Here is a 23,027-nt window from a genome sequence, read left to right as displayed (position 1 = left end):
CGTGTATAACAAAAAGATATTTTAATATATTTATTTCACGTTAATTAATATTATTTTATTTAATTCTATTGTGTCTTATTTCTCTAGCTTAAAGTTATCATCTTACTCTTCTAAAATTGTTCCTCGTTAATCGAATACACTTCGCGCGTATAAAATGCGCGAAAAGATAACGAAATACAAGAGATCAAAAGGTGTAAAAAAATGATATGCAAAAGGAATAATCCGCAGACTGGATGATCGTAGATCCGAAATCCAAAAGTGAGTTTACGCCATTGCAAACTTGGCAAACCCGACGGTGGGGCGCGTGTGGGGCCCGGAGGGGAGAAAACTCGTGGGGGCCTCGGCGGGCCCGTCCGTCAGCGGCGACAGGCCAGCGTTCGGACTCCGGTGAGTCGCGCGATATCCGGCGCTTCGCGATCGCCAAACGCTGCAGGAGGACTTTTCTCGGATAATCGACGGCGTCGCGGGTAGAGAGATCGTTTCCTCGCGCGCGGGAAGTGCGTCCTGTTGCGAAAAGTGCATTTCTCGACCGGGAGAATCGACGAGCGGCATGGAGTGGAGGCAGCAGCGTCGTCACCAGCGTCGTGACTCGACCAGCTTCCAAGGTTGAAGGCCCAGCGCGAATACACAGCCGGTGAGTCATTGTCATGAAGATCATGCGGCGCAGCCTCCTTCCTTCTTCTCCTCCGTCTGCGCGATGAGCGTCGCACCGTCTTGTGCACGGACTTTTCGAGTCTATTCGCAAAATTTCATTCCACGCTTTCCATGCTCTGATATTGATTGGACTTGGTGGATTTTTGGATCGAGCAGAAATAAATTTTATGTGTTTCTTCTACTTTTATCGATAAATAAAAAGTTTAGGGTTTGAAGCACGATCTCGAAGGATAGACTCGTTTTATTCTACATCGAAAGCATCGAAGAAAATTTATGTTTCGCTTCTTCAAAAATATTTTTTTCCTTTTATCGCGCGTTTAAATTTAGATAGAATTATAGAAAATATTTTATATTCTCGATATATTCGTGTGTGATATATGATATAATCTCGTATGGTTGCTGTGATTTTAATTATCTAGGCTATTCTATATTCGAGTTACATTTGGACATTTATATTTAGAAGTACAATTGATTTTCTCGCGTTTCCATAACACGTACAATAATTTTAAATATAAATTAAAAATGTGAATTATAAGATCACAAAAAAAATTTTGATTATGCAATATGTCTCACGATTTTCCAAAATGAAGAGATATCATAATACTATCCAGAATCTGTGGAGCGAATTAGCCACCTTCGAAAAAGAAATAACGGCGCGTCGTTAATCACTTGGTGCTTTCACCGGCGAGTCTTTCTCGTTACGCAAAATCAGGTTTCCTCATCGTTGAACCGTGAATTAAAAGCTCGCATGCCGCGCAAGTTAAACTATTTCATAAGTACATACTTTTTCCTCAAGGAAGCGGAACGCGCGACCCACTGGTCGACAAGTGGTCCTTAAAAATGCGACGACAAAAACGCATGACATTTACATATATTATCTTATAATTTGTCTATCACTTAAAAAACTAACTATAAAGTTACTCTCTCTCTCTTTCATTCTCATTTACTCTAATCTATTAATAAAAAGTTGATATACAATTCAATATGTAGAAAAAGTATAAAATTTAATATAAATAAACATAACAAATTTTTAACTTTGTCTCTCTCTCTCTCTCTCTCTCTCTCTCTCTCTCACTTGATAATTACCAATAAAATTATTAGTTTAAGAATAGTTCAATTTTTATTACTAACAATACTATTTTTATGAGTAGTAAAATAAATAATTTTTATCGTAGAATAAAATATCTTATTGCAAAACGCGTATAGGGCTCATGTTTCGCTATATTTTAAATTATAGCAGCGCATAATTTTCTATTACGAGTGCGCGTGAAACCACTATTTCTACTTGTATTACATGCAAAAATAATGTTTTACTTTCCTGGGAATGGGCGGATTATTAATCTATTAGATCACGAACGCTAAAAGCGCCCGATTTATATCGTATAACGAAGGAATATAGTTCAAGAACTTTTTGAGGGGATTTTAGAAAAAGAAGGGATGGAGCGAATAATACAAATAATAATAGATTTTATTACAGGTCAACAGGAAAAAAATATATCGGAATCGCCGGATGATTTTTTAGTCTAGAGATTTAGTTTTATATATAAAAAAAACTTTATAATTTTATTCTTTCTTTAGTAAAAAATTTGCGTGAGATATATACTATTATGTTTTTCTTTCGAGTTTCTAACTTTTAAATCAATTAAGCAAGAAATTGGATTAATTAAGCATCAACATGGAATTTCCGTTAAAGTAACTTAATTTTGCAATCAATTAACTCGGAAAAACAAAGACTTCCACTTAGTTTCTTTTATTTACACCCTTCTCGTTATCTCATATGCATCTTTATTCATATTTCCCAAGATACGTTTTTTTTTTCCACAAGTAAAAAGCAAAAGCGCGTGGGATTCGGAGCCGTCAATTCTTTCGTCGCATTCCGCGCGTTTTCTCATTAGCGATGCAAAGCCATCAGCCCATAAGCGGTGAGTAATCGCGAAGCGGAAAGGGATAAGGATTCAATCCGTTCACTTCGATCAGATACTTCGGGACGGATATGTCGAAACGTAAATATACAAATCGCATCGCGAGTCGCCGGCAATCTCATTACGACGACAGGCGTCCCTCCGCGAAATCGCGAAGTCACGCCGAGTGACTTTAACGAGCGCACACGGGAGTGCTCTTCGACGCTTCCTCGAGTGCGATGCGATTCTTCGCGCGAGTGATTTGCAATTTCAATTAGTTCGTGGGGTGGCGAATGGGAGGAGGGGCTTCAGAGATTGCCTCGATGAAATATTGAAAAATCTAACAGCAACTGACCTCGCTTATATTCTGCATTCTCCAATTAAGTTTTGCGGTTCGATGGTTACTCATCATCGCTTGTAATTAAGTAGTAAAAGTATTGTCGGTATTCATCCGTGTTGCGTAATATTTTTATGGTCGACAATTATGTACATTTATATTAATGGAATATTAATGAAAATATTATTTATTTTTGTTTAATATAAGGAATTTAACTAATATAAGTAATTGTTAGAATAATAAGAACAGATAAAGATATATTAGAAAAAAATATCTATCTACTGAAATACATATCATCTTTCCGATCATCTGATCTAATCCTGATTTCACTCCGTATATTGAAGTTTCTCTTTTTTAAAAAATCAGAATTTTATTATTCGATTAATTAATCATTTTGATCAGATGATTATGTGTTACTTTTTTTAATTTATGCCTCTTATTAAGAAATGTTAATAGCAGGTAAAACAAGCAGAAATACACGTAAAACACATGTTCTTTTTCCCTAAAATTGAAATCTCAGACCTAAAGACGTTTAATTAATGGAGATAATTAACTATGAATGCATTTCGAATCGTTTGAATTTTGTTTTACACACGATATGTGGATCTTAATGATTTTCGGAACGTAGATTTTCCACCACGGTTTCTACAATCGTGTATTGCGTGCGCGGATAATTATGCCTGTAACACTGTACGATCTAGGCTACGATGTACACTTTATTTAGGTACATGGACACGCGTGCACGGTTGACTGGCGTACACATGTAGTTATAGAAATCAGTCCGTGGGATTGTCTCACAGTAGATTCTAGAGATCACGAAATCTAGATATCGTTTCCGTTGTCTCGGCCGAGAAATTCCCAAATATAAGCAGACATTCCGCGATCGTAACTTACAATTTTCGTGTATCTAAAAAGATCAAAATCACTCCAATTATGCAGCTTGAGATATTAAAATTAAACTTTCAGTTTTTCATATCGCAATTAAGATATTAATTTAGAAATATATCGATGTGCCAATATAAAATAATATAATTCGATAAATCAAGATTAACACCGATTAAGTACTTTAATTTTACAAACTACTATTATTTTTTAATTTTTAGCTTATAAAATATAAATGTTTTTTTTAAAGTAAATTTGATTAATAAAAATAATTTGCTCTCTTTAAAGAAGATAGAATAATAGACTCGTAGGGAAATTCGGATACTTTTTGCGCTGAAATAATAAGACACTGTAAAAATATAATTTCTAAAAGAAAATAAAAGCGTGAATAAATAAAGTTATCCAGAAACAATTTTCGCACTTCTTATAATAATCCATCTTTTATCCATTCACATTGTCATAATAAAAATATACCACGATAGTTATCAGCGTTGTTAAGATTCTAACTTTCACAATGTGTTGGTAAATTATAAAAGTATCGAAATCTTGCACCCGTATATTGCAATATCCTTAAACTATCTTATCATTTCTTTCGACAAGTGTTTAGATTTATAAACATAAAAAAATATTTTATTTTATTTCTCTATAATTAAATATAATATTGTAACATTATAAATAAAATATTATATTTTATATTATACAGGGTGTCCGATAATTTTTGACACATCCGAAGCGTGAAGATAGATTGGGTCAAACTGAAAAGAAAAGTCCTATACCATTTTGCGATTTTCGTAATAATTATTGAGAAATTAATTAAAAATCGACCAATTCGCGCAAGTATTACCGTGAGAATCCATCATTATGTACCGCTTATACGTAACTATTGTCATTTGTAGAGCACTCGTCCCAAAACTTTGTCGCGCGTCTACTTTTGGATTGTCTCTTTTCGCTGCGCGCTTATACTCGTGCGAATGGGTCGATCTTTTTTAATTAATTTCTCAATAATTATTGCGAAAATTGCAAAATAGTACAGGACTTTCCTTCTCAGTTTGAGCCAATCTACCTTTATACTTCAGGTGTGTCAAAAATTATCGGATTATAATATAAAATATAAAATTGAAGAATATACATATATGATATTTTTCTCAAGAAAGAGAGAATCGCGCGAATATTTACATCGTATTCAATGTCGGCAAAACATTTTCGTTTTCAACCGCTTGCTCCTTCGATTACATTAACCAGCGTGATTGTGTATTTCAGAGATCGCGATGCGAATTCGCGATCACCGTAACAGCGCGATCACGCGACCGGCCATTTTTCCAGATATATCGCGCGTAGCCGCAGTCGTGTTACGTACGACGAAGATGATGTTGGACGTCACTTTCCGCCTGCTTTCGACATGCTCAGGTGCGTACGCGGTATAAGACCCGTTTTTCCGAGCGTATCATTGCCGGCCTTTACGAATATCTCGCCGCGGGACTATCGCGTGCACTTTCCTTCTCTCTCGGGGATATTAAACGCCGACAAAAACGCCGTTTGCGGCGGACAACGTTTAATGGAGAATTCATACCGCGAAATCGCACGGTCGTCGCTCAATACAACTGTTGCAGAAACGGGATATGCAAATGAACAGTTAACCGGGCCGCGCAAGAGGCGGCTTTATCGACCGCCCGCAAAAATCACCGCGTTACGCAAATTGAAAAGTATATAATCACACATCGATTCTATACCGGTATATTATACTTTGTAACAGTCATGTGCGTTATACACATTGAATATCACATTTTACGCGCTCTCGAGGTGTTTAAACGCTGAAAAAGTCGCGTTTGAAATACCACAAGACATGCCGGTTTCTGCATCTGGAAACTCACCTTTTCGGGGGGGGGGGGGGAAAAAAAAAACATCCTACGAGACACATGTTCGTTGACGGAAGTCAAGAAAGTTGCAGCCTCGCGTGCATTTATTATATTATCAGAATTTGTATCGCATGGTATATAAAAAATAATTAAATGCGTTTTATACGCGATTTCTCAGAAACGATTTAATAGCGTAGCATTTCAAATTAATTGCAGGATATATGTATCTCTTTATACCGCGAGACAGATCTTCTTTCTTCATTTTCCGAGGCGTCTTTTAATGAGAGATGTTAGCCCCGAGTCCACAATGTCTCCCATCCGTAACGCGTGGGTTAATCATTCCACGCACGATCGTGAGACTAAGCAAGGATCGTTCAGCGAGAATCTACGCCCATTGTCGTTGCAGGCGACGACGCGACGTGACGAGACGATCGTGCTTGCAAACCCGCAGACTTTTTCTTCTTTCGTATGCGGGTACGATAATATAGGCGCTATTCAAACAAGTCGTTTGCTCAATGCAATGACACGAAGAAACCCCGGAGAGAATTCGAACCTGCGACTTCGACTGATTTATGCCATGTCCAGAAATCCTCTTTCATCAACTCTGACACGAAAACGCGATAATTTCTTACCGTTTATTATTCTTATTGTTTTATCTTCTGTTGCGTGTCGCCGCATTTGTCTTCTGAATTATATTGTATTACGTTTTTACTATAAAAATATACCTTAACAAAATTTTGGTTTTAGTTTTTGGGATTTTTACAAAATTCTAACGAAAATAGATCGTTTTTATAATATCCTCCTATTCCTTATTAGACATCTATCTGTTATAATTTTTTCATTTCTTTTTCGAGTTGCTTTAAATTCGTTTCGAGATATTTTGACAGAGCAGGCATCGTTGATAAATTCCTCGATAAATCTTCGAAATATTTGATTAATTGTGCAAAGTTTTATAAAGTTGGATACAATATAGACCGTGCCGTTATTTCTTCGTCAGTTAAAAATGCCAGCTGTTTGTAAGTGTACAGCAGAAATGCTTATAACGAAGAGGAGAAACTTTGCTTGATCCGTTGATCGATGACTTCATCGATGAACACGTGTTACTTCGCAGTCCTCATTACGATGACATCGCGGAAGATATCACAGCTATTTTTGCGTACATGAATTAATTCCACGCATATACTGTGTCGTACAACGTTTTATTCTCAAGCTTCTTGTCTAGAAAAAATCTGCAGGGCTCAAATTCTTTGAAACTCAGAGACGATTGTCTTAAAATTTATTTCTAAAATTAAAACCGTCGCACCGGTGTGTACCCGAGCGAAATAATAATTTATTTCCCTCTTGGAAATCATAGCTCCAGCAAACAACACTCTCGGCGCTCTGTCATTTTTCTTTTCGATAAGGCGATATGCGATTTCAATCTTGTCGGTTCTCACGGACGGGCGCAGCCTCGTGAATGTTCTCGAGCCAACTCAGTTTCATACAAGGGACTCGCTGATGAGTCACTTCTAACGGGAAACTCCTGGACGAGGGGTAAAGAAATGTCATTCCATCAACATCTGGCAAGTAGAAATGTGCCTCGTGTATCATCCGGAATGTTGTTTGAGACTGCTCGCTCCGAAACGAGTTATTATGTAATTTTGCGCATTCTATTCGGCGACATAACACCTGCTCTAACGCGATCTTAAAACTCTCATAAATAACATAAACGACTTAAAGGATCCTATATAATATACTTGATCGGCAATGGATGCTTAAAATCTCTGTCGTAAAGCGAATCGTGCGAAACAAAATATTGGAATTTTTATAATTCGGAATCTTTAAAATTTCACGGAATATATGATAATTATGTACGCGCAACAGATTCAATCTAATTATGCGAGAAAGATTTTTATCACTAATATTTTCATTAAGACGACGTTACAGACTTATAACGTATGTGTATATGATGATTCAACAAACATTAGATATATATTCGTCAGACACCCGATATATTTTCGCGCTCGCGCGGAACTCGGAAACGTGAACGCATACCGCGAACTAACACACACGCCTGGATAAATTAAAACCTGTCGTCGCACCAATGAAGCAGATGGTTTATGTATGCGTTCCTTACCGCGATCTCAGGTAGCTCGAAATGATAGATCCGCGATATAACGTTGTTCCATTTGTATCGCCGCCGAGAGAGATAAAATGCTCGAGGCCGGCTCTCTCTCACAGATGCCCCTAATTAATTTAATCTCGTCTTCCGATGAACGTCCCTCGATACACGATCTGCGCGAAATTCGCGCGATGAGATATCCTCGACAGAATACACGCTCGGAAATTTATTAAAGCGATACGACTACAGAATCCGATGTTAATCTCGAGAATAATGGATATCGTTATAATTGGCGCTGCTAAGATTAACAACCTTGATCCTTTTAATCGGGTCGTTCGTGCGTGCTCTTGCAGAAGTTTCATCAAGATGAAAGCGCGAGAGAATTGTTCCACTCCGGCAGAGAATTTATTGTCAAAATACCCTTGTAATCGAGATTCCTAATTATTCCGTCGCGAATCGATTTTCACGTCCGGACGTAACGCTTTTATGATGGAGGATACGCGTTATTCGGCCACCCGGTACGGAACGGATCTTCGCGCGACGTGTCAAAGATATAAGCGTGTATTCGCACGACGAAAAGTCATTAAACAGGTGCGAGCCGCGTTTTTAGGTCGCGGATATCACCGTTAAATGGGATGCTGTGTTCGTCTTCGAGACAGATGTATACACGCGTTTTCTTGCGATGACATCCTTACAAACGCCTACCTGGCGCTACAACAACTCTGAGTGTATCCGATAACGGTGGTGAATCTATGATAGCTACTTGCAAAAATGTGATTCTATTGGCGTAATGCGTTAAACAGGAAAAGCAATTAAAAAATATCGGCAATTAAGCAGAAAGTGTAATAAAGATAAGTTTCATAAAGTGCTAGAGAATAATATATAAAGGTGAGAAAGAGATAAAAATAATATATTAAAATATTAATATAAGGCTGTAACATACAAGCATAAAGATAAAATCAAGTAGTAAGAAGACGAATAAAAATTAATAATGTAACATGGTCACAGCTTGAGAAAAATATTTTTACAAGCGTAAACTTGGACTTAAAAATACATTTCGAGCGCGCTTTGCGTAAAGACTATTCATGATATGATAAGAAAAGCTGTAATAAAATATATAAAGACAAAATTAAATAATAAAAAAATAATAAGATAAAAAAGATTAAAATAATAAATGCACACAGTTTCTTTTTTAAAGAAATTTGTAAACCGCAAACTATTATAACGATAGAAAAAAAGTATCCAATTATGTGAGATGCGACAGATTAAGGATGCGAGTATACGGAGAAAATCCATAATAACGTAATAATATAATCTAACGAGTTATCGTCGCCTAGGTGTATGTCAGTGAGATTTTGCAAGGAAACGAGTATTACTCGCTTGTGTCTCGTAATCAATCTAAAATGCCGCGGTTAAAAAAAAAAAGACGAAATACGAAAACTAGAATTTATCAACTCGTCGGCTATTTAAAGACTGCTTCGGTAATCACCTGACATTTTGTCGTGCCGCTTTTATCAATTGCATCATTAAACGTACTGTTATATACACTATAATATTACCATGGAATCTAATTTCCTGTATATTTACGCCGATCACACTGTATCTGTACCACGACGCGTGCTCACTTTGTAAAACTCGCGAACGCAAATGATTTCTGAAATAATATTGTAGTTTCATAAAGTTGATATCACGCCGCAATGAAATCTTTTATGCATATTCTAAAATTTCGAAAAATGCGAATTGCTTGAAAATATTTTAACGATCAAGATACAAAATTATTTAAGCTATAAAATAGCATGAGAGAAAGAGAGAGAGAGAGAAAATTTGTAGATGCTTAAAAAAACAGAGGCACGCGGACAAGCATACATCGAGATTATACAGTGTGTACCGAGGATGCATTCTCTGCGGCCCCCGCGTTTCTTTATGGACGATCGAATGCAAGCACAAGAACAATTTGCTACATCGCGATAAAATTCGACGAGGCCGTATTCCTTTGTTCGTCGACGGCAAGAAACTCCGATAGTTCCACCTTCAATTCTCCATCGGTGGAAAAAATATGTAGGGAGAACGCGTCGTGCAATTTATTGAAAAAGTTTTGAATTTTCTAGAAGAGATATATTGCATCTTTTTTGAACGCAAAAAATTGCTGTACTAATTTAATATAGGGAAGAAAACGCGTCGGAGCATTCCTGGATGATAGATCAACCTACAATTGGCCATTATTGAAATCTTTTTTCTCCTAGCTCTTTTTTCCTAACTCTTTTGTCTTTTTCCTTACAAAGAATCTTCTTCTCCCTTTCTCTCTCCGTCTCACACATTCCTTGATTTTCCCGAACAACAGGAATAAATTTGTTATAAAATCGCGGATGCGGTTATATTCGGACACGGTGTATAATCGCTGAGAATCACGCCGCCGGCATTCCAAGGAGCCGCGCGAATAATCGGCGCGCCTTTGAAATTGCCTCGACGCTCTTGCTTGTGAGGCAAATCGTCGTTATTCCGGCTACGGGTATTCGCGGGACTTTCCAGGACGAGCCGAGTAGATATATGGCGAAGGAAGAGAATTCCTTCTTGTACACGCGGGGATCATTTAATAACGGCCTCCCCCCCGACTTGTGTTGCGCGATAAATTTGATCGCGCGCAGACAACCTCGGACGCAATAGCGATAAATCCACACCAAATGTATCGGAGGATTTTTCATACGAGGAGATATTTGTTGTATGAACGTTTTTCCTTTTCGTGTATTCTCGATTTAATTTATCTCCTCGTCGCGAATACACATATATCGACTATGCGGCTTTTTTTCAACATAGAAATTATAATAGAATTTTTATATCAAGGATATTTTATGATTAGTAGCTTTTTTTAGATATCTTTTCTTTTTTGCCCTATTTATGTATAAATACTTTTGTTTAAAATTATAATAAAATAGTAATGATCGCTTCAATATTTCCGATCTTTGACAAAAATACTCGTAGAAGAGAATGTTCCTTTTGCTGACTTTCCCCTTCAGCGGTGCTAAGGCGTGGTAATTAAAATAAGAAAGACGAAACATTCTCTTAGATTAATTCACGGATTTAACCGATCGTCTCTATGATCTCTGCGCAGTCACCGGAAAATATGGGCTCGGAAGCCTGGGAGCTGGAGAGAAGATACTCGGTGCCGGGAGCTCTGGACACCAGGGGACTGGAGCCGCCAGCCAGCGAGGATTTGCACGCATGGTCGATTTACAGGTGAACACACTTGTACTTAAAGTGGAAGCGTGTAATCCACGTCGTACATCGTCCAATTTGAGCCTCACCGGAGGCGGAACACCAAAGCGAATGCCCACGGTGAATTTTTTTTACTATGTGCTACGCGAAAGGAATCGCTTTGTCGGGCTTGTTCATTTATAGCGCCCTATATACATATGGCATTATCATATTATAAATATATATATATATATATCTTTCAAATGTAATGAATATTATTAAGCAATAGAGTATCTTTGACAAATTAAGAAAAAGTAATCGTATTATTCGCATTTGTGTTTTTTTATATAATAATAATATTATTTTATAATGAAATATTATAAAAATATTCTCCCAGGCAAAACCTGAACTCGGACTTCACGGACTCCGCGCTCGGCTCGGCTGAAAAGTCGCCGCTGCCTTACGGAAATTTCCAACTTCGCGACTCCACTGTGCAGAGCATCCTGCGACATCCGCGATACGGGCCCAAGAGCCCACTTGCCAACAACTCTTATACTTATTTAAAATTCGGCCTGCCGCGCGTCCTACCACCCAGCTCGCGGAATCGCGACGGCTCAAGCGGCTACGATTCCAGCGAGGAAGGGCGACGCGTATCGCACGCAGGTACGGTATATGCACGCATTCTACGTGCGGATATATTTATTATAGGATTTAAGAGGATTTGAGTATTTTTCCTACTATATATCTCTGCGCATATTTTCTTGTTATTTTTGTATATATTATAAATTAATTCTAATGTTTTCTTTCTATTGCATTCTTTTTAATTATTGTTAAAGAATATTCTATTTTTAGAATATCTGAGATAATTAAGTAATATATAAAGACAGTTATTTTAATTTTTCTACATTATTATATAAATTATACAATAATATAATAATTATATAATTATATAATATATGTATATAGAAATTATAAAAAATTTATTAAAGTTTCTCGAATGATAATATTTCAAATATTGATTCAAATGCAGGTGTTCCGGTGCATTCGGCATCAGTTATGCGTTCAGCCAGAAGCGATCCGGACTTTAGGCACGTCCACGCGGTTCCGAGAGAGCAAACGCACTCTCAATTAACCGTCGCGAGGGATCATCCGAGGCTAAGAAGCGCCAGCGAGGCTAATCTTCTGCAGAGCGCGATCAGGACTAATCGGCGGCACAGCATCGCACCGATCGATCCTGGATACATAACGCATGGTGCGAGAGAAAGAGAGAGAGAGAGAGAGAGAGGATTACGATCTTTAGATTTATTTTCAGCATTTATTTATATCGATGTTAAGTTTCAAATAAGATTATTTAAAACTCAAGATTTTTGGTCTTTCTTTAAATCGATTTCTTATTGATGCGAAGATTTTATCATCGCGACGATCGCGCGTTTCGTATCTTCCTTCCGTTTAAAAAAAATAATTAAATGTCAAATAGGAAAGTGAGTCCGAAATATCATGCGTGATCGTTTCACAGGGCACCCAGGTATCCTGGGACCGGAAAGTTACATGCTGCCATTGAGACCAGTGCCGTTGCAGCATCCTCATCTGCAGCTGCGGGGCGTGGAAGCTTCAGGTTCGGACGGGCTGCCGCTTCTTCGTAATATCACCCTCGAGGCTGGTGCCGCCGAAGTGCTGGCCATCATGGCGACCACCGAGAAAGAAGGGACGCATATCATCGAGACGATCGCGGGCAGAAGGCGTATAAAGCGGGGCGATATTCTGCTCAATGGAAGATCGGTATCGGCGCGTACTCTGAGGTACTTTCTAATCTTCTTCCTGTACGTACGCTTTCCTGTAGTACGCGGCAGTGAGTCACTAGGTGTGTTGCACGATTGACAGCGTTACTTTGTGAAAGGAAAATTAATTTTTTTCTAATATTTTTCGCAATAAAAATGCATCACTTAATTCATAAATTGTAAGGTAGTTATACATATATAAATGAAGTAAAAGTAAAAATAAGAGATTTTTTTTTCATGGCTGGTTTCAATAATATGTGTTAGCTGCAGCTTGGCTGACTCATTCTTCGTTTCTTTCTAGATCATAGCGCTGGCTATGATCCAGGTAGAAAAGAAAAATTTAGTTAACCACGGCTGTAACGGTAAACGACATTAGCGAAACAGGCTATAACTAGCAAGTAGTAATCAGGGAGAGAGCATTAGCATGCAAATTTTCACGTAGTTGAATAATAAGTTGAATAACAAGCAGTGCTCATTATTCAATTATCGCATCAATTGTCGCTTCCCTCATTATTGCTTATTACCGCTTCATATTTAATCTTGCGTAACTTTTCGGTTTTGCATTGTTTAAACAATTTTACGTATGTATCAAAGATATGTGTTAATCTTTATGGTATATGAGAATATTCAATTCTCGGTTTCTATTTTTAATTTCTCTTGCATTGAATTATGATAAATCTCGCGCTTTGCAAATTATTTTTACATTCAGATTCACGCGACTCTTTGGATGTCGATTCAAATATTCGCCAATTTATATATATATATAAAGTTGATCATTTTAATATTAAATTATCTTGATATTTATATATACATATTCAACTTAAAATAATATCCCTTTTATTAAAATAGCTCATTTTAATGTCACAAATCAAAATAGATCTCGTGTCGCTTATCTTCCAACGGAGAGCGGTTTGAGTCCCGGACTGACGGCTCAGCAAACTCTCAACTTCTATATGTTGTTGAGAGGCGGCCGCAACACCACCACGCTCGAAGCCGAGGCCGTCCTACAGGAGCTCGGCTTGGAGGCGACCAAGCATTGTCTGGTAAATACCCTGACGACTTCCGAGGCCCGACGACTGGCTTTAGCCTGTCGGCTGTTACAAGATTCGCACGTCCTCGCCCTAGACAGGCCCACGCACGGTCTGGACATTTTTGATGCCTTCTTCTTGATCGAGTACCTGAGACAGTGGGCCAGCCGCGGTCAGCGGCTCGTCGTCCTCACTCTGCATCCGCCCACATACGAGATCCTGACGATGGTGTCGAGGGTCGCGCTCACCTCCGGCGGTCGGATCATGTACTCCGGGCTTAGGAGAGATATGCTGCCATATTTCGCGCTCGCCGAGTTTCCCTGTCCCCCGTTCAAGAATCCGTCCGATTACTATCGTACGTAACAAAAAATAATATTCCTTCTTGTTTTAATTAAGATAAAAATTACATAAATATTTGATGATTTAATATTTGAAATATTTCAATATTTTAATATTTAAATATTTGAAAATCATTTTTATCTTACAAAAAGAAGTGAAATAAAAAGTTACTGAATCTTTAGTCAAATTTCCGAAACAATAGGAAAAAAATATAGAAAAGAAAAAAAGAGAACTTAAATCTTTCTGTGCATCTAAAATTTTAATAAAAATTGAGTTTCTTTCAAATCGTTTTGCAGAACAATAAAAAAGTGTAGACATACGAATAATGTTATTTCTCTTTGTCTCAGTCGATTTAGTGACGCTGGATGACTTATCGGCGGAAGCGATGCTGGAATCCTCGCAGAGGATAGATCATCTCGCGGAATTGGCCAGGACGAGGCTACCTCCGCTCAGCGATCCTGGACCACCCGGCACGCTTCCACCCTCGAGATCTGGTCCCAATATATTCCTGCAAATTTATGCCTTATTATTGCGAACGCTTATTTACAGTCAACCCTGGACGTTGACGCGATTGTTGCGAAAAATCGTAATCTCCGCGTCGCTCAGTATTCTACTCGGTGCAATATTCTGGGACGTTGCTAGCGAATCAAATTTATATCTGAGAGACAGAATAGGCTATCATTACGCTAGCTTGGGCATCTTCTTCTGGCCCCTGAGCCTGCTGGCAATGTGCGATGTAGCCAATAGCAGGCCGAACGTAGAGAGAGATATCAGGGATGGATTGTACGGCAGATTTATTTACATCCTTATAGAGGTAAGCTTAAATTTATCAAACTTCCAAAATTTATCTTGGCGAAAAGCACATGATTTATGAAGTTAAGAGAGAGCAAGTGTCTTGAAAAATTTTTAGAAAATTATTGAGAGAAAAATGTGCTATTTTAAAAATATATATTATTTACTATATTTTCTTGCAAGATATAAAATAAATAAGTTATAAAAATCTCTTTTTTTACACATACTTGCTTTCTTTTTTCTCGTTACATTAAAAGCTTTTGATATTTTTAAGATATTTGATTAACTTTGTGTATGACTAAATTAATATAAAGCAAATATATGTCAAAATAAAAAAAAAACATGTGCTCCAATTCCAATTTGCGATATAAAATAATTAAAATTAATATATGTGTAAATATAATTTACATAAATACACTAAAAATTGTCCAAAATATTGTTAATCTAAAAGAGCAAAGAATATATAGATATTTTATAAGATATACCGTCAAATCTGACAATAAGATTTTTAAGAGAAGTACTATAAGCGGTAACACATCGCTTTTTGTTCTCAGCTCATCTGCAGCGTACCATCCTGGTGCGTAGTTTACCTGATATACCTGGCGCCGGCGTTCGCCATGTCGGGGCTGCACTTGGTGCCGGACGAGAACCTGACGTCGCTGTGGAACTACCTTGCCGTCGGTCTGCTGTATCTGATGCTGCAGCATCTCATCTGCACATTCTTCGCGCACGTGTGTAAGTCTACATACCTGGCAGCGCTGTTTGCCGGCGTGGTGGTGGGCGAGATGAGCCTGGCCGGCGGCATCACCTTGCATTTGGACAATTTGCCGTCGTGGTATCAGCGGATCAGCACGATGCAGTGGTCGTTGTCGCTGCTGCTGCCGCGTCTGCACAGGAGCGAGAGTATGAGTAAGCTGGCCAACTGTAGGCCTAAGCAGATCCAGCGGCAGGACATCATCATTCAGGCGGCGTGCGAGCCACCCGATGGCGCGTTAGCCCTTCGCGAAGTCGCCCTCGACAAGCTAAACGTACCCGGCGAGTTGTGGCTGGGCACTGGCGTGGCTATCACGGCCGTTCTGATCGTTCTGGGTTTCCTGTGCGTCAAATACGCGACGCCGAAGAGACCCAGAAGCGCCCCGAACAAACCCTGATTTTACTACGCGAGAGGAATCTCGTAAAATATAAAATCGAGATTATGTACAATTCGCGAGTTGTGCGAAGTTGATTTAAGCAGACTTTTACTCTTCGTTTCGTAAAGCTGTTCTCGTCGAGATAATTTCTAGAATCTCTTAAAGATCCAAGATCATATATTAGAGATACAAGCGCGACGATGATTTCTTTGGATTACGGTAACGAAACGTCTTAAATTTAACACTTGCTCTCTGAGATAGCGCTTTACTAATTCAGTGTGCCAAATGGCTGAAATAAATAGTATTTTTGCGAAAACTGAGATTTTTTAAATGGTTTTCTTGAATATTATTTTCGGCAATTGTAGTTTATTTGATTTCATTTATTAAAAATTTTTATTTTTGGGGCGTTTTCCCGAAAGATTGAAAAAACGAAACTTATCACGTTAAATTTCTTATATAATTTCTTATATAAGATATTTAAAATCTCGATCAACACCGGTGATACCGGATGCCACCTGAATTTCTTGTTCATCAAACTTTAACAGTAGGATTTTAAATAAATCAATAGTGCTTCTCTCTTCCTCTCTCGATACAATCTATATACTTACTTCGCGTTCGTAATGTCTCATTAATGTCTACTCCGTTGCGATTCTTTAAAGAAATAAGCTTTAGGGACTCGCAGAGTAGACACGCGGGCGATATAAAGTACAAAACTTATAACGAGACATTACCTTATCCCGTAATAGAAGCCCGCCGTTTATATACAACAGACACGCTTAATACTTTATATATTGTCTTAACTGTATTGTTGTAATCGTATTAAATATTCTCATCAAACGAATAATTTTGCCAGTTTCGTTCATTCCACACACATCCTAAAATTCAAAAGAACTGCGTATCATCGTTTAGATCGGCAAAAATTTGCAGCAATGATATATTACCTCGACGCAAATATTATTTATTTATATTCAAATATTTCGAGTTTTAATTTTTAATCTCTTAATATCTCTTAATATAATAAAAATTATTTATAATATGTGTGTAGAGAAAAAAGATTTAGCATTATTCTTTTCGGTTGTTTCAAACAGGCTGAATTTTTTTAGATTCATTATTTTTTTTTGGCGAAACGTAAAATACGATACTCTCTGCAGGGAATTTTGCCACCAGCGAATAACATTAACAATGATTCAACAATAGATAACTGACTTATTTCACGTTAGCAAGTCTCCGTTCGTAGGCTCCATCTAGATATTGTAGCCGCCGATATCGAAGATACCTGTCGTATAATTATTAATTTTTATCGAAACATGTATAAAGATATCAGCAAAGAAATCATTTATATTTGAAAGAAACGTCAATTTAACGAATCTTTTAAAAATACGATATTCCAGCTAAGCGGATTTGAGTGTTACAATGAGAATCCTTTATGAGAGAGGGATCAAAATCGCGTATGTTATATATAGCCAAAGTCCATTTTCACATTTCCACCACAGATTGTTTCGAGATCGATAAACTGCCACCCTTCTTTCGTACTACGCAAATCAAGTTATAAAGGGCTTGCGACTAATAAACGCATGCTTTAGACGTTTATTAGAAATCGATACCACGTGGAGCAAATTTATCCCGCGAATGACGCATGTTAAGAAATGCAAAGTGCGATTAAAAATAAGAACGATTCGCTATTTTGTCTCTACGTCGGTACATTGTTAGCGTAGATTCTTGCGTTATTTTATTAAAAATTCTAAGAAACTCTATACGCGCGCATTACTCCGCGTTTAACTGGCGGAAAAATAACTCTAGTATTCTCTCTCTTAAATGAAATAAATGTATTTTCGCTGAAGAAGGAGCAATGAAGAATAGTTACTCATAGCCTCGGTTATAAGAAAAATGATGTGTACTAAAAATCAGTGAAATCTTTTTGAAAGGATTAGTGGTAGTAGTTATTTCAATCGTTTAAAATGTGTCTCTCTCTCTCTCTCTCTCATATATATTATAGTATTATATTTAAAAGAAATTTGTACAGCAATATATTTTATTATAGAAAAATATCTGAGTTGAACCAAAAATTGCTTATTTTCTTCCGACATAAGTTTATTAGATTTTATAAGAGAGTAAAAAACAATATGTATATAATTCTGAATTTTTGACGTGTTTCATTCGAGATATGCGCGTGTGTGGGTTTCTCCTATAAAACGTAACAATTCAAAATAAATAGAAAAAGATTTAAAAAGCACACCTTGCGAATATATACGACTTTTCAGTGAATGTTATTGTTATAATTCGTAAGACATAAGAGAGAGATGGAAAAGCAAAGCGTGACCGTTTTCACTGAAGATTCACTTGAAATATTCACGAATGTTGGACGAAATCTTGTATCGCTACTTTAATCAGTGACTTTTTGATTGATTCTGTTTAAGAGAGTACGTGTTTTCATCAGATCCAATCTTAGCCGCGCGATAGCGTGTTCCACATTTAGCATCGCTTTTAACGTTACAAACGTGGGCTCCTCGATTAGAAGTTTTATTCGGTCAATATAGAGCGTATCTTACGGACGAATCGAGACAATGACATTTAAAAGATTAAATATTGCTTGACCACTGCTCTTATTTCGATCGCGTCCAATAATCGATCGCTCATCGCAATTGATCTCTGCGAACTCTCGCTTGTCGTCACAGTCACAGAAATTACTCGTCATGAGTGTCGCAATGATAATTCACTTTTATGTAAGCTTACTTTCATCGAGTTTGCAATTAATTACTCCAATTAGCGCTGTCGAGAGCGTTCGTCGAACTCGACCGACGAGCGTATCTCGCCGAGCGAGATCTCTTATCGCTGTCGCACGATAACGACCGATCGTACGACCAGATACGGCGGATAAAAATCGGTAAGAATGGAAGGATTCCATTCACGCGTTGATTCATGTGTATGTACTCTTAACTCGCTAATGACTGTCATCGAGATTATAGATATTTCGGAAAAATATTTATCTGTCACTACACTTCATTTCTCGAGTTACTCTGCAAAGTAATATTTCATCGAAAATTACATTCTCTCGCGTTACTTATATATAATACATATTATTTAATGTTACATTTCATAAATATCAGCATAATTTTCGATGAAAATTCTAATTGGAACAAAAATTATATTAAATGTTTTTCACGAGATCTCATTAATATCTCTACTAATAATTATATATCGCTAATAATATATATATGTATCCAATATTAATTTATCAAATAAAACTACGCTCTCAATGCATCAATGACAAAAAATTACACGATACGTTTTCGTGATATAGGAAAAAACCAATGAGATGTTTATTAAAGAAGAATATTTAAATTTTACAGCTTGAGAGAAAGTCTAAATTTTCTCTCTTTTACAATATTTGTGCGGATTAAATTTTTTCTCTTCTAGGAACGAGTGGGCGGCATGACTACACTTGGGAAACATCGCCGGTAAATGTCAGTGACATCGTAAAGAGAAACAAATTAGTATGGATTTTCGAGGCAGCTTAAACTTCTCGGATTTTTCATTATTCAAATAACGCTTCGTGATAGCTTAACTTGCACGCAAAGAAAAATGCGAACGTTGAATATTCATTCCAGACTAATATAATGTCCTTTTTTTTTTTTTTTTACAAATACTATAGCTCATCCGTTTTATAATCAATCCATAGAATATTAAAAAAAAAAAAAAAAAAAAAACAGTCCACACAGTTGATTAAATTCATAAATAATCAAGTTTCTAACAAAAGCGTAATCGATATTCAATCGCTGTTCGCGAAAGGTCCAACGGCTCGCTTTCGTGCCGTATTAGGGAAATTCGGTATTGTGTAATATTACAAGATGTATTAGGTCGCGTGCCAATCCCGTAAAGGAGATTCTATCTGCGCGAGTATCGGAATTCGGAGCTTGGACGTGGAGTCTAAATAAAGCAAAGCTATCGAGTACAATCAATTGAGTCTCGTTTCCAATGAGAGAACTAGCCGTAATATACAAGATGCTTCATAAGTAACGCGATCGATTATACACGAGACTCGTATCTTTCGGCGAATGTATATGATAAATTTCCGGCAGGTTAAAAAATATGAGCCGTAGTTGGTGAGAATCTTGAACTAATTTGCGAAGTAGACTTATCGTTTAAAAGGGGCATTTTTGACGGGATTTCGACCGTCGGAATCTCTCGCCTGTGAAACACTTGGTACATAAGCTGATTTCTCAATGAATCGACCTTTGTACGTGTGGTCCACAAGAAACTCGTTCATTGCGTACCCATGGAATTATTACGATACGACGGATTCCGCCGCGTTTGTATAACGTTACTCGCGTTCGCTCTCGAAGAGAGTTATTATACCAGCGATTTACATAATAATTAGCTGAGAGAGTGAGAGTTTTTGCAGGAATTATCGTCACGCCGTCGTTGCGCGCCGAGACTTAATAACTTTCATCAAGGGAGGCGGCCGTTTGCAACGGTAATCGACAATTTATGTCGGCTTACGCTTATGCGCCTAAGCTCCAGTAATCAAAGGCTGGATGTCTTGGTGACACGTGTTTCGATTCTGCGGCGCATTTTCTGCGTTTTCTTAACGTTTTCGTAGCTTCGTGAATAAGTAAAATGATTCGTGACGGTAAGACAGAATTAATTCTTTCTCCTCAGAGTTTCGAGAATATTATTCTTCAAGTTGAACAGAAATTTAGATTAATTTTTTTCTATTAAAAGAAATGAATTTAAATTTTACATAAAATGAATTGAGCTAATGAGTAAATACAAAGCAAAACGAGGCAGAAATGTACATAGGAAGTAATATTTAATCTATATTAATTGACAAGAAAAATGAGAGAAAAAAAATTGCGCATCAAGAAAGAGAGAGAGAGAGAGAAGCAAAATGAGCGAATTATCGTAGTTACATCGCGTCAATGTATCATTGTGTTATAATACGACGAAGAGCACAATCCGCAAGACTTTTATGCGATAACCGTCGGTTATACAAGCAGCGAGTGAAACCGCGTTATTTCCGGTCGCCCGGTTCATCCTACGCGCGGCTATTCAAATTCCCTGATGCTCGTATCGGGGAATCGATATTGCTCGACAAACAATATCATATTTATGATACGTTAGCCTTGTCAGGTAAATATTGAAAAAAATAAATAGCTGAGAGAAAAACGCGGAGAAGGTGAGAAAGAGAGCGTACATACGAAGTTTTTGATACACGTCAATTCTCACAACTATTTGAACAAAAAATAAAATTTGTTTTATAAAATTGTTGGTAAAAAGATTACTATATATAGATCAACACAAATAGCTTGAATTTATAGATACGAGTCACGTTTGGTTATACGTTTTACGGACTTACGAGGGCTTTCGTCCGCTTTCCGTAAAGCGGCGAAACAAAACTTGTTAATTCGCAACGTACTTATAGAAGTTCGTTTGTAAACCGAGATATATCGCTCCGCGCTCGAATTGCAGCAAGCGGGCGTTGTAACCGGATAAATTGATATTGTGGAGCCAACCTTTCGCAGGCAACAATTCTACACTAGCAGACCAACAAAGGATACATACACACACATATCATCTATTGTATATCGATCCTACTTTTTCCATTAACGGCGATTCGACACGATCCTTCCTTCTCAAGGTTCGGGAGGGGGAGCGGCTTTATGAAAAGAATAATAAGATCCTAGCAAGGGGAGCGAAGGAGACAGAGACGACGAGGTCGCAGATCCCCGCGTGGGCGCGAGAGAAGCGCAGTATTTCTTCAGCTTTCTCCCTACTATTCGCTCCCTCATTGATTACTTTACTTTGGCAGCCTACCTATCGTAACGTAAAATCTTCGTGTTACGCTCGACGAAACGTTATCTTAGTTTCTATATATATATCCTGTTGTTACAAGCCCTTCATTAAAGGTGCAGTATTACCGCCTCGTTCATTGTTATCACCTTACTGCGAATGTAATGTACAACATTAAAAAAGAAGTCTCATTGTCAGAAGGAGTAGAAAATATGTACGGCAATTTCGACAATTGCCGACCTTTTTTCCATACCGAGCGTTAAGTCGCTCCTTTGGCCCTTAATAATGCAATATCCCCTTCTCCATCTTATTATTACCTGTTACGCGGCCGAATCTTCTCACGCCCGGCATTTATTTTCACGTGACACCCTGGAAGGCTCGCGAGCATGGCGAACCTTCTCGGAACCTCTTTGCTCGTACTTGCTTTATGTCATGTATTCCGAGAAGTCCTCACGCTGTGTTTCCGCAGCCGACAACGGATATGCTTCGCATTATGCAAGACGTTTTCTTCGAATCGCATTCTTGATTCTGTCATTAACGAGGCGAAACTATTGAAATGTCACGTCAGAAAATATAAAAGCTGCTTATTCTGTTTACCTTATATATTGTATATATCATATGTGTGTGTATATATATGTGAAAAAGATCTTATTCCGAAAATGGCTTTTTTTGTTGACACATATCTATGTATAAAAAAAAACTATATCCCCTTCGAGCAACATATAATAGAAGTACTGCACAGAAAGGAAATGTAATAAAACACTTTTATACAGTTGCATTATATTAATATTATTAAACGCTTCCCACATTTCCTGTATTTTGTGAAAAACCGGATTCTAGAGTGTTTTCTAATTGCATTTTTTAATAATGAATAATGTGCGATTTTTTTCCATGCCGAGAAACTATAGCTGATGGAAACATGAAACTTCCGGATAGAGAAAGCGGGAAGCTACTATACAAGATATTCGAGAAAATCTAGGGAAATATGTAGCGAATGTATTATAAAAGAAATTATATATAAAGTATGTGCGTATGTATAGATCACTTATAAATTTTATAAAATTACATGTTTATATTTTCAATTCCATGTATATATCAATAAGATAAATTATTATACAGATTCATAAAAGATCTTAAAAATATTATCTCTTCTCAATTTTTTATTGAAAATTAAATCTTATTAAATCAATCAAAATTTAATAATCATATTATTAATTGTTAATAATTTTATCGTAAATAATCAATTG

At 37.3% G+C, this 23,027-nt stretch overlaps 1 protein-coding gene and 1 long non-coding RNA gene across 3 annotated transcripts in view; one reads left to right on the top strand and one right to left on the bottom strand.

Moving 5' to 3' along the window:
* The first annotated feature begins 356 nt into the window (after positions 1 to 356).
* LOC138938661 (ATP-binding cassette sub-family G member 5) lies at positions 357 to 16,857 on the top strand. Of its 2 annotated transcripts, XM_070305829.1 has the most exons (8): positions 357 to 634; positions 10,841 to 10,965; positions 11,321 to 11,586; positions 11,954 to 12,175; positions 12,440 to 12,722; positions 13,579 to 14,084; positions 14,416 to 14,882; positions 15,415 to 16,856. In XM_070305829.1, exons 2-8 carry the CDS (start codon positions 10,853 to 10,855, stop codon positions 16,009 to 16,011), a joined length of 2,454 nt encoding a protein of 817 aa, XP_070161930.1. In that variant the 5' UTR covers positions 357 to 634; positions 10,841 to 10,852; the 3' UTR covers positions 16,012 to 16,856. The 2 variants fall into 2 exon arrangements, with proteins under 2 accessions (XP_070161930.1, XP_070161929.1); XM_070305828.1 differs by lacking the exon at positions 357 to 634 and having other exon boundaries at positions 10,826 to 10,965; positions 15,415 to 16,857.
* Positions 13,521 to 23,027, bottom strand: part of LOC138938663 (uncharacterized) — a 23,329-nt gene continuing 13,822 nt past the window's right edge. The window contains exons 2-4 of the long non-coding RNA XR_011447737.1: positions 15,610 to 15,747; positions 14,389 to 14,576; positions 13,521 to 14,079 (exon numbers count right to left, since the gene is read on the bottom strand). This is a non-coding gene — a long non-coding RNA (uncharacterized lncRNA). The remainder of the gene's footprint in view (positions 14,080 to 14,388; positions 14,577 to 15,609; positions 15,748 to 23,027) is intronic.

This window comes from Polyergus mexicanus, unplaced genomic scaffold (assembly GCF_030449975.1).
Source record: "Polyergus mexicanus isolate NDT 795.1 unplaced genomic scaffold, iyPolMexi1.0 SCAF_13, whole genome shotgun sequence".
NCBI classification, from domain to species: domain Eukaryota; kingdom Metazoa; phylum Arthropoda; class Insecta; order Hymenoptera; family Formicidae; genus Polyergus; species Polyergus mexicanus.
The sequence above is the reverse complement of the archived record's forward strand: the minus strand, read 5'-3'. Positions and strand labels throughout refer to the sequence as shown.

Bases quoted from the DNA above. Each gene is read 5' to 3' on its own strand.
- LOC138938661 (XM_070305828.1), top strand. From the start codon at position 10,826: ATGATCTCTGCGCAGTCACCGGAAAATATGGGCTCGGAAGCCTGGGAG. The intron at 10,966-11,320 runs GTGAACACACTT...ATATTCTCCCAG, and splicing joins CACGCATGGTCGATTTACAG to GCAAAACCTGAACTCGGACT. The intron at 11,587-11,953 runs GTACGGTATATG...ATTCAAATGCAG, and splicing joins GCGACGCGTATCGCACGCAG to GTGTTCCGGTGCATTCGGCA.